The sequence below is a fragment of the Cydia pomonella genome, chromosome 11, assembly GCF_033807575.1.
Source record: "Cydia pomonella isolate Wapato2018A chromosome 11, ilCydPomo1, whole genome shotgun sequence".
Classification (NCBI taxonomy): Eukaryota; Metazoa; Arthropoda; class Insecta; order Lepidoptera; family Tortricidae; genus Cydia; species Cydia pomonella.
In genome coordinates this window covers 15,790,114-15,803,219 of record NC_084713.1, presented here as the reverse complement: position 1 = coordinate 15,803,219, position 13,106 = coordinate 15,790,114, and the positions used below count along the sequence as shown (strand labels likewise).

The following is a 13,106-nucleotide window of genomic DNA, read 5'->3' as shown; positions in this document are numbered from 1 at the left end:
AGGGAGCTTATTATACAAAACAATACACATGTTATACGCATTTTTCCTATAGATATCGCTTTTACATGCTGGCTGGTATATCATATTTTTATACTGGGCTCGTAGCTCTCTTGCAAACATGTCTTCTCGCTTTTTAAAATATCCTGGGTGGCTTTTAGTAAATAGGCATGCCTTTCAAATGTACATACAGGCTAAGGGGAGAATTTTAAACTTTTGGAATAGAGGTCTGCAACTATCGTCAAATCTAACCCCACCTAATTCACGCAAACATTTTTTCTGAATTATAAATGCCCTCTGAACGTCAACAGAATTGCCCCAGTGTAAGAGTCCGTAATTGAGAGTGGACGACACATACCCATGATAAGCAGTTAACGCGGCCCGAATAGAAATTGAATTTCTTAGACTTCTTAAGGCAAAAACAAACCTCGATAGCTTGGAACATACCAGGTCAACAATGTACTAGATTTGAGTTATATGAATGAAATTGTAGAAATGAAGTCTTGTTTATATTAATTTTAAGGTCATTATTTTCTATCCATGTGTTAACGTCGGTCAGTGCATTATTTACGCTCGACTCATACATGGTTTTGTCAGTTCCTTTTATTATGAATGTTGTGTCGTCTGCGAAAAGTATACACCTTTGCGATGTTGCTTGCGGAAGATCATTGATGTATAGCAAGAACAATAAAGGGCCTAAATTACTCCCTTGCGGTACCCCTGACCCATTGACACGACCCTGAGACCTGAACTTCTCCCTTATAAGTTTATTATCCTTAGTAACCGTTCTTGAGATTTCAGTACATTGGATTCGGTTGGCTAAGTAACTTCTTATCCAATCATGGGCATTACCCCTAATGCCATAGCCACTAAGTTTGGAAAGGAGCTTCGAGTGGTTAACACAGTCAAAAGCTTTACTCATGTCAAGAAATATTGATGCCACTGGTAGTTTGTCATTAACACCTCTGATATTTCCTTAATAAAATCAAAACAAGCCAGTTCAGTAGAGCGTGACTTTCGAAATCCAAATTGTTCAGGCAATAGTATGTTATGTAAAGTTAAATAATCAATTAGTCTTACAAACATAGCTTTCTCAACAACCTTAGACATAACAGGGACCAAAGTAATGGGTCTATAATCATTTGGGTCTTTCCCGTCTCCTTTCTTGAAAAGTGGTTTTACAATAGAAAACATAAGCTGTTCAGGAAAAAATCCTTGAACAAATGACAGATTTATCAAGTGTGCCATGGGACAACATAAGAATTGTTCTTAAGTAAAATCGTTGACATATCGTCATAGCCACAAGACTTGCTACTTTACCACTTTGGAAGTGTCTCTCGCGCAAACTATTCAGTTAAGAAAAAAATGATACTAGATACCTAAATATCATTTTTGAAGACCTATCCATAGATACCCCACACGTATGGGTTTGATGAAAATATATATATTTTTTTAATTATATAGCGTATAAAAAAAACTACTTACTACCTACTACCACACGTATGGGTTTGATGAATATATATATAATTTTTTAATTTTATAGCGTAAAAAAAAAAACTACTTACTACCTACTACCACACGTATGGGTTTGATGAAAAGATATATATTTTTTTAATTTTATAGCGTATAAAAAAAAACTACTTACTAGATCTCGTTCAAACCAATTTTCGGTGGTAGTTTGCATGGTAATGTACATCATATTTTTTTTAGGTTTATCATTCTCTTATTTTAGAAGTTACAGGGGGGGGGGGGGACACACATTGGATTCCCCAATACCCAATATTGCTAGATATCCCTAAATTAAAAATAGGTAGCCTGAAAGAAAAATTGAAAGAAATATTAATAGACACATTCGATAACTCCATAAAGCATGAATAGTAAATTAAATACCTAACATTAATATTAGTATCATAAAATAACTTCATATAAATCAACTAGTGTAGTGCCTCTTGCCACTTGTGTTGTAAAAATGTAACGAGTTGTTAGTTTGTAACCAAACGTAGTAATTAGCGTTAAGGTAATTTTTTTAAGCACCGCTGTGCTCCTGTCCCGTGCCCGCGCCACCAGTTTTGAGTCACCAATCCTACGTTTACCTACTTCATAATTGTAATACCTACATAAAAATTGGCCATGCCGGGACGGTAGGACAGTGCAAAATCATGTACCTTTTTATAAGTATAACGAGCGAGCTCATCGCCAACAAACTGTCTCGCAGTTTGGCGAATATTTGGTTTTGTGGTACACATATTTTATATTTTAAAGTTAAAAAAAAACACATTTTACCACTTTGGAAGTGTCTCTCGCGCAAACTTATCAGTTTAGAAAAAAATGATATTAGAAACCTCAATGTCATTTTTGAAGACCTATCTATAAATACCCCACACGTATGGGTTTGATGAAAAAAAATTTTTTGAGTTTCAGTTCTAAGTATGGGGAACCCCCAAAATTTATTGTTTTTTTTTCCATTTTTGTGTAAAAATCTTAATGCGGTTCCTAGAATACATCTACTTACCATGTTTGAACAGTATAGCTCTTATAGTTTCGGAAAAAAGTGGCTGTGACATAAACGGACAGACAGACGGACATGACGAATCTATAATGGTTCCGTTTTTTTTCCATTTGGCTACGGAACCCTAAATATAGTTAAATTACGTTACTTTCTCGTAGACACCGGCATTTTAATTAACTCCATTTTGATACTAATCAATAATTTATTTTTATCTGCAAAGGATTTTACGAGCGTGTGCATTTGCCTGAGGGCCTTTTTACATTTGATTAGTGTTTAGTATATACATTTGCGTAATTTGTATGATCGATGTTCGAAATGATGTTGATATGGCATGTTTTCAATTGTTTGGTTGACTTAACTATGATGTTTAGGCATCGGAATTTTATCGCATGGTAAGACGTTAGCATGCTATGGAGTCGACATTAGCAATAAAATTTCAAAAGTCATTCATGGTTTTATTGACGTATTTTAAGTATGTAATCAAGTTCAAGAACCTTGACGAGTTTATAAATGATGCTTTAATTTTGTTTCTGAGTACCTTATACATAAATATTACAAACAAGAATAATGGGCATTTTTACCTTCTTTTAATATACAGTATTGTTTTTCTGTAATTTGGTATCAATATAAAAAAAATGTTTTATTCTTATTTTTAATATTTAAGTACTCAAAGACAAAATTAAAGGCTTGCTTATAAACCGCTCAAGGTTCCTTTATTCTATTATAAATTTAAAATCACTTGGCATTTATGAGACAACCTAACTTACAAAAACAATCGTCGGCAGACTTGAAGCGGTTATATGCCTATTTAGGATCAATACAATCTGAAGCGCTTGCAGTTAACGGTTTTACTTCATCTTGGTTGGCATTCCTTTCGGTGTGCCGCAAGGATCTTTGTTAGGTCCTTTGCTATTTGCCATTTTCATCAACGATATCCACTGTATTTTTAAACACTCTAATTTTTCTCTTTATGCTGATGACACTAAAATATATAGAGCTGTTAAGAATGTTAACGACTGTTTTTTATTATAGGATAACCTACTCGTAAATAGATTCTCTAAATACTGAGTCGAAAACAGATTAGACCTTAATGTTGAAAAGTGTCATTCCATGTTGTTTACTCGTAAACCCAACCCAATCTTAATCAAATACACACTTAACTTAACTGGCATCGTCAATTCATATTCAACCAGAGATTTAGTTGTTCAATTTGATTACCCAAAGCTTCTATTTGATAACCATATAAAGAAAATAGTACAGAAAGCTACCAGATCTCTATAATCATGAGATCAACATCAAAATTTAAAATAGTAAAGCCTATAAAAGTATTATACTGCTCGTTTGTGCGATCTATCCTCGAATATGTATCCGTTATGTGGAATCCTTGTTACGACATCTACATTATAATTGATAATTTAACGTGACTGTAGGACTAAGTAAGTATAGTAAACCAGATAATTATTGACTCTAGTGTCTTCAATTTTCTGAAGAGCTCAATTGCGGCACTCGGAATTAAAATATTGCGGGAATCTGAAAACCCTAAATATTCATACGAGGTCTGGTCTCATCGTTATCTATACTTATTTATTTGACGACATAAAACCCGTCAAAATATTTTCTTTATTGCACATTGTCATAAAAGCTAAGTAGTCGTTTTCGAGAATTTAAACCGACCGTGACATCATCTAAAACACGCAGACAGCTCAAATAAACATTTAATTTTACACGAATAACATCAAACAGTCGTCAAACATATTGTGATATTATAAAAAATCAGCAATCATTAAAACTCATTTATTTCTAAAGTTTTGTGAAACCGACATACTGTTGCACTACATTATTTTAAACTGAACACCGCGAATATTAAGGTTCTGGATATATTATTTCATTGGGAAACTGTAATATAATAATACTGCTAAGTGGTTTTTGTTCTTAAAATTAATGAAGTATGCAAAAATAAAATTAATAACGATTGTCAACGAATCCTGAAGAACAAAATCGCTATACGTAGCGTGTTCAGATCTAATCATATTTTAATTCTTGGCCGCGATTACAAAATCGTGCGTGCGATGTCAACACCGCTAGTTGGGAAATTATGAGGAAAATTAAATTAGATTGATGACATTCTGGCGGGTAAAAGAGGGCGGCTTTTACTGTGCCCAGCGTTTATTTTATAATATTAACGTTTTTTGCACATTATTTTCACGCAATGTTAAGTGGCTTCAGATTTTATTATTCATAAGTTTTCGCAGATGTGAAGCGAACGTTTTTTCTGCTAACTACGAAATAGCTGAAAATGTGAAGCATGAGTATGTAAAAAACGAAATTTGATCTCTTTCTTTATGCCTAAAACCTGAGTGAAAAGCGTACAAAAACTTAAAATAAGGTTTTTTATTAGTGTATCTTGGAAACTAAGAACGATGGAAATAGCCATGTCATGCCGATTTTTCGTGTTTTCTATCATGGGTAATATAAAAATATTGTTACTAGCGCCATCTCTCCGCAAGTAATCACATCAGCAACCACCTAGCGTAGCTTACTCACCTAACAGATTCACCTCCATCGCGCGCCGGATGACCGAGAACGGCACCCACTCGAGCTCGCCAAGCGCGCACCACGACTCGCAGTTCACGATCGCCCACAGGCCCTGCGCGCCCTCTGGTAGGTGGTCCACGATGTACAGCGACGCAGACAGGATCTGAAGAACAGAGGTTCCGCTCATAGGGTGCGTTACGACGGCAAAATAATAACATCAACCTTCATAATTAAATTTATTACAGATCCAATTTCAACAAATCGGAATACGGGACAGGGAATTTGACCTTAGCCCATGAGCTGAAATTGCTCGTATAGTAGAGTTACTTGTCAGGAATGCGATGCGGTACCAATAATATTTATTTAATGAAATGAAAAGGAAATTTTTTCAATTTTTTTTACAGATATACTGGCCAATTCGAACGTGCACTGACATTAAACCGTTCCGTACAAGTATTCGTGCAAGCGAGACGCCCGCGCGAATTGAAGCTAACTGATATGATTCCAGTATCATTATAATTATCAGTTTGAAGTCAAAGCATGACCTGTTAGTACCAAATTACCACGAATAAATGATTCCATACTATCAGTCCCTTTGTACAATTAACAAATATAGCATAACTATTATATACCATTTAAGCAGAAATGTGCCCTTTTATGTGATAGATCGGAAGCTGGCCGCTCCAAACCCTAACTCATCGTATTACCGGCAATAAGGATTTTGCAGATAAAGTAGACCATTAGTGGTCCTAAAATAAATTGGTCTGCCGTGGTGCAACCTGGCACGTTTTGAACAAGATTTTTTTTAAGCAGAGTTTTACCGAATAAAACTCATATGCAGAGATAGAGACTATTAAGTAGAACGTGAATCAGCAAGTCTGCCTCGTCAAATGTTGGCGGGTGTTGCAGGCAGCCCACATTTAGCAGTCTCCTGACAGCCATATTTTACCTTATCGACGACCGAGTGAAACCAATTTTTTACATTGGATCAAGTAAAACTGCATACATAAATTTTGGTCTGCCAGCACGCAGCCTGGCAGTTTTTCATATGAGCGGTTTTGTCAATTACTTATATACCGTAAGTTTTTGAATACCTAAGAATCTTTAGGGGCCATATGGCTGTCAGCTGACTGCTAAATGTGGTCTGCCTGCAACACCCGCCAGTATTTGACGTGGCAGACTTGCTGATTAACGTTCTACTTAATAGTCTCTATCTCAGCATATTAGTTTTATTCGGTAAGTGTGTAAAATATTTTATAAAAAAAGGGTGTTAAAAAAAATCTTGTTCAAAACGTGCCTGGTTGCGCCACGGCAAACCAATTTATTTTAGGACCACTAATGGTCTACTTTATCTGTAAAATCCTTATTGCCGGTAATACGATAAGGTAGGGTTTGGAGCGGCTAGCTCCCGGACTATAAAAACAGCACATTTCTGTTAAACTGTTCTAAATCGTAAATCGTTAATTTCTTAGTAAATAAGTATGTAACTTCTGTTTTGATTTTTATTACTTATATTACTTATTGGTACTGTGTTTCCTTGTAAAACTTTACCAATATATTTAACTAGTGTTACCAAGAACCAATTAAATCTTCGACATGCATAACTTTGCCACTCAATTCTAAATATTGTTGAGTTCGTAGGTATATGCCTAATTTCTAAGTTAAGTCTTCGCTTCTTCTAATTATAGCACTACGTACTCTAAATAACTTTGTTATCGCTATGAGAAACATTATACAGTTTATTTAAAAAAATATTTCCTAAAATACCTACATATTTAAATCCTATTCAAGATAATATTACATGATGAAATTTTTCTATAATAGAAACGAAGTCGCAAGTGGTATAAAATGGTAAAATAAGTCAAGCTATTTTTCGTACATTGACATTTGCGTAAACTCAGTTATTTAACAGAAGTTCAAAGCCAGGGACAAACGCTTTAATGTCTATATTACAATAAAGAACCAACACAAAGATGGAAGGTTTCAAATTGGCGCAACTAAATGAGATAAATTTGTGCCGCGCTCTCGGCAGAATTATTAAGATCAAAGCCTCTGTGTTGTATACAAAATTACAGATTAAACTTTATGAAATGTAGATTCGCCGTTGCGTGATAATCGTTTACGTTCCGTAGCGTAGCGTAGTGATCTCTCACTATCACTCTTTCATATTAATGCGACGGAGACAGTTGCGTTTCGTTCGCTACGGAGCGCAAACGATTGAAACGTTAGCTAATTTTCTCTAACGCCTTGACAATAGAGACATGTTCAAATATTCGTGAGCACCTTGGCCACTCCGATATATCTGATGGCGACTGTACGAGGCATTTAAAAACAAGAAATAGAACACGCATCGCTTGTTAGTTTGTTTGTCGCCAATCGGCGAACATGGGCTTAATTGGTATTCAGTTGCCGCAGACAACAGCAGTACCTACTCCATATCATGGGGTTTGATTTGCGAACAGTCTTTTACGTCGAGTAAACTATCGTTACATTTTATTAAAGCTTCCATTAGCATCAACAGCAACAGAAGGTATGTTACAGCATGGACATGAATTCTCCTTCCTTCTCATTCATTAATAAGCTATCTGAGGAACACTTTGCCAAAACGGAGAATAATAAATAAATAAATAAATATTACTGGACCTTCTTACACAGATTGACTAAGCCACACAGTAAACTCAAGAAGGCTTGTGTTGTGGGTACGCAGACAACGATATGTATAATATATAAACACCCATGATTCAGGAACAATTATTTGTGCTCATCACACAAAACCCCGGACCATCGGCTTCATAGGCAAGGTCACTACCCACCAAGACCAAGGTCAGACCGGTCATCAAAACCTCAAACCTGAAAAACAAGAGTGAACCTCAAAAGAAGTGAAGGCTAAATCTTTTCACAACAGAAGATGCTGAACCTGTTTGTGCGTGGTATGTGCCTCAGAAGCAGTAAGCTGGGGATGCAACCGGTTAAACGTTAAGATGAGAGGTCTGACAGTTTAGTGTCATGAGGAATAAATAACAATAATTATACAGTTTACCAAGCCATTTCCGTCAGCAAAAAACGGCTGAAAATGAAAAAGAATGTAGGCGCGAAGCACGAAATTTTTTTAGGAAGGAAGGTTTTTGCTTAAAAAAATTGAATTTCACTCTTTTTTCTACTGGCAAAGTGGGTTTGCCAGTGTATAATTGATAGCCACTCTTTGGTTATCTCAAGTTTTCGAAACTGCTATATCTGCTCTTGTGTAATCTCTGACAATACTGTTTAACTGCTCACCTTTTAGCTTAATACCTATTGTAGTGTTTGTATAAAAGCAGGGACCGGTCCGGTATCCCCTCCGAGGGTTTTGGAAAGGGTTTTTCGTAAGGCTTTACTTATCACAGCCGTTGCTTTCTAAAACCCTTTCATTTAGCTTTTAAAGCGCTTCTTACGGATAAGCAGTTCTTTTTTCGAATGTCTAATACCCGTTCCTCCTGATCGCTTAAAAACCGTTTCTTAAAGGCAGCCTCTTGAAGGGGTGCACCTTACAAAGTTTATGCCATTTAGATTTTTCTATCCATAAAAAAAGGATTAACATTGCAAATTTATGTTTAAAATGAAGCACTGTGTGTCTAGCGCGTTGACCTGCTGTCAAGGTGTCGTAAATCTTTGACTTTAAAAAGGAATAATGAGAGGGCTTAGTTGTAGCGGAAACCATTGACATATATTTAGAGACTGACCTTACGGGCACTATTTAAGAATGGTACTAGTTCAGTGGTGTCACTAACGAATTCGAGCCAATCGCGCAGTCTAACGCAACTCTTTTAAGAGAGGTATGGGCATTGTGAATGTCATCTCGCTTTGTGAGGTAGGGCACAGCCAGTGGATGTCATTCCAGATCTAGAGCAGAGCCCAACTGGAGAAGTACCTCCACCTTACAAAAAACAGCAGCCAAATAACACTAGACCCTACTCATAGTGTTGTGTTCCTGCCGGTGAGTAAGGTTGCCAGAGCTCAATGAGGGGGGGCGGGTTTAGGGTCGGCAACGCGCATGTAACTCCTCTGGAGTTGCAGGCGTAAATAGGCTACGGAGGCTGCTTACCATCAGGCGGGCCGTATGCTTGTTTGCCACCGACGTAGTATTAAAAAAAAAACTAGTTGCGACCATCACGCGCGTGATACTAACTCATCAATCAGGGACCCGTCCACCGCTTCCCAGAAAAAGCCTTTAAATGGCTTAGCCGTTCATCGAATAGCCCCAACGATTGGCTTTCCCGTTGAATGGCTTACCCGTTCATTTGATTTAGCTCTAGGAAGGGATTTTCCTTTCAGAGATACCGCTAAATGAATAGGAATCGCCTTTCCTAATTCAAAATATATGACGCCTGTGCTGTCAACGCCCTAGACACCTAATCCTAGTCTTTAAAAATAAATAAGCAATATTTGATGATTATATTTTTATCAAGAGAAAGTTGAAAATGCCATCAGCGTTATAATTTATAATCAATACCCTTTCAACGGGTTAGCGCTTAGGAACGGGTATCAGCTTACCCGTATTATGCAGCGCTTAGCCAAATAAAAGAGTTTTAGTTAGCAACGGCTTTGGTAAGCAAAGCCTTACGAAATACCCCTTCAAAAACCCATCGAAGGGGATAACGGCCCGGTCGCTTTTATCAACCTTTGTGGCGTTAGACTGCACTATTGGCTCGATTCGTGTGCAAGACACGGCTGTACCGGCCCCATTTTGACGTATAGTCTGTCCGTTTTTCTTAGATCAAGTACGCCATAGTAAATGTGTGGCGAACTTGATCTTACAAATCGGACAGGCTATACCTATACCTATTGAAATAAATAAGATAGGAAAGGCAGTAGTTTGTGTGCTGCCGCTGACGTGAATAGCCGTTATTGAGTAGGGCGGCACGAAACCGCTCGTTGTGGACATCCTTGGAAGACTATATGCCAAAAATTTAAGACTTTGTGCAGACATTCGACGCATCGAGTAGGGATGCAAATAGAATCAAGAATCAAGAAGGGGCGTAATGCCAGGATATTGAAAGAAACAAAACATATTCGCCGCGCAAAACTTGAGACGGAAGATTTGGTGATCGCGCGGGTTTTAATGTTTTACCTTAATAACTTCTAAAGTATGCTTCTGTTTAATATTTTGATAGTTAAATTCCTCAGCTATATCACTAGATATTTTATACTAAAACTATATTGCTTTGGAATGCAGGGTAACGATATACAATTCAAAATAAACGAAAATTAGACGTAATATCGTGTTTTTCTTCTATCGAGACAATTTTAAGGTTTTGATTAGAGTCTGCCCTTTCAAGTATAGTCTAGATTATTGTGACTTTTTTCATGGTTAACAATTTAATATAAAAACTTCAATTTTGCGTCAGCCCTCCCCTTAAACTGCGTGGGAGATTAATACGAATGAAACGCTTGTGTTGGCGCAGATGACCTTTGGCATAAGGAGTGTTTTCTGAATTTGAATCGTATCTGATGGTGATGTATTGATTTATACTATTCCTGAGAAAGTGTTGTTAAAGATCGTATTATCGGTACCTATTAAGGTTAATATTACCAATTGAACTAATAAAAATACAAACGTTATCTCTTATGGTTTTAAAATTATTTATAAGATTAACTTAGCGCTTTGCATCCTAAAGGGGCCTGAGGCCCGGAACTTGAAGTTATAGTTCCGGGCCTCAGGCCCCTTTAGGATCAGAACAATCAAGAACGGACAGCAAGAGACCGGATGGGATGTACCGTAGAGTATGGGACCGGTGCTGGTTTGAGATTCAACGTGTGTATACAGCGGCAGCGGCAGAGCCGGCGGAGAGCGCAGGGTAGAAAAATACGGGGCCCTGGCGCTCTGAGCCTCTCCAAATATCTTTCGAAAAGACTTACGGCGTTATTCATGAACGCGTTGCTGGCCTGAATTAGCTATGAATCGTTTGTCTTGTCTGTTATTTTGACTTCTGTATTTATCAGAAAGGGATAAAACATAATTTAACTAAACCAGGCCCGTTAAATTTTATGAATAAGGGGGTAAGACGCCACAGGAGATCGAAGAGCTGGCAGCTTCTGTAGCGACTGTCAACAATATAGCGAGGAAATTTTATTTATAGTAACAAAACTGTTTATCGTAATGTTGGCTATTATTTACAGATTTTGAAGGCATCATCACAGAATAAATAATAGTACTACCGTACAGAAATTACACTTCCTACTTTCTTTCCTTTTATTTATATAAACTTAATTGTACGATATAAAACTGCACATATGGCCGACTTAATGCCTCAAGACTTACTACCAAGGTTATTGAAAAAAAAAACATTGCCTATAATTATTAACATGAGGTGAGGGGTAAAGAATGGTCCGTTTACTACTGCTCGAATAAACTGGCTCCTTTCTCACAGCTACATTACATACTACAGCTCTAACTATACCTATACTATTTATACCACATTCAATCATGACACACAATCAATCATCGATGATGGGTAATGAATAAATACTCACGGGTACTTACCCGTTTACCGAGTAAATACCCAGTAAATACCCAATATCGTTTATGCCCAAATTAGTATTTACTCGTTTATACCCAGGTATAAACTATTTAAAGTGCTGAAAGGGGCATATACATTTGAAATAAAGGTGTATTTTGTAAGCCGCTACTGAATTAAGTACTCAAAATTGTAAGAAATATATTTTTAAGGGGGGCACATGTAACTAAATGTCACAAAAAAAAAATCAGAAACCACCAACGTGTTGCACGTCTTTAAAAATAACTTAAATCTTTCTAAAAACTTTTTTGAATAAATTGAATATATATATTTTTTTATTAGCCTATTTGTGTGTCCCACTGCTGGGCAAAGGCCTCCCCTCTAGCTTTCCAATCCTCCCTGTGCTGAGCAAGATCCCGCCAGTCCGGTAGTAAATTGAATATATTTGGAATAAAACCGTTTTTAAAGGCCGAAATAATGTTTATCCCTCTATAGCTTTCGAACCAAAGTTAAAAAAAAAACTAGTCAAGTACGAGTTCGTTTACCTCGCGCACCGGTTCCGTACAAACTTTCAATTTTCTCATGAAAGAGTTTTGACCAGAAGTATACTACTAATATAATTGTGTACAGCGCCATCTATGGGCGAATTGGCTAACTAATTTGTGCGATCTCTATGTATGTTGGTTTTTCAGGCATAATTGTTTATCATGTGAACCGATTTCAATAATTTTTATTTTATTTGAAAGATGGTGCCTTTAGTGTAATCTCATCAACTAGGTATAATAAACACCCGCAAATGGGATTAAGTAGCAAACTAAATTACAAAATGTTATTTTCTTAATAAAAAAAAGTTATCAAGATAGAGGTCTGATTTTATTTTTCCTACAATCTTTATGATAATGTTATTATTATGTAAAATTTCATAATTCGTAAACTTCGGAGATAAGGGGGGAATGGTATTTTTTTTAACATTTTCCTTCATAAGTAAATTTTTTTTCACTATGAAAAAAAAATTGTTTTGTAATGTTCAATTTGAGCTCTTTCAAATGATACCCCACTTGACCTAGTAACTAAACTTTAAAATTTTGCCCCCTCCTTATATTGGGAACTTAAAAAATAAAAAAATTACACATCCAATATGTTTGGGTTAACGTTATTCATTACCATTCAAAATTTCACATCGATAGCTTAAGTACTTCTCGAGATATTTAGCAATGTGACAGACGGACGGACAGAGTCGCACCATAAGGGTTCCTTTTCTACCTTTTTGGTACGGAACCCTAAAAATATGAAAAAATATCGGGAAATTAGCTTTAGAATAGAGCCCTAAAAATACTTAGAACAACATCGTTATATTTCAATCAATTAACACAAAACCTTAACAAGTTATATACTTAAGCCTTCCTCAAGAATCACTCTATTGATAGATGAAAGTCGTATGAAAATCCGTTCAGTAGTTTTTAGTTTTGGAGTAGTTTTATAAGATGTAGTGCATTGACGTTTTCCCCTAGACTTGCGGACGCTAGGTTGCGCGACAGTCGTGCACATAGCGAATACAGCTATCGAGAAGA

At 36.5% G+C, this 13,106-nt stretch overlaps 1 protein-coding gene across 1 annotated transcript in view; it reads right to left on the bottom strand.

Annotated features, from left to right (window-relative positions):
- Nucleotides 1-13,106, bottom strand: part of LOC133522976 (D-beta-hydroxybutyrate dehydrogenase, mitochondrial) — a 118,517-nt gene that overhangs the window by 17,458 nt on the left and 87,953 nt on the right. The window contains exon 5 of the mRNA XM_061858478.1: nt 5,051-5,204. Coding sequence (XP_061714462.1) covers nt 5,051-5,204 — 154 coding nt within the window. The remainder of the gene's footprint in view (nt 1-5,050; nt 5,205-13,106) is intronic.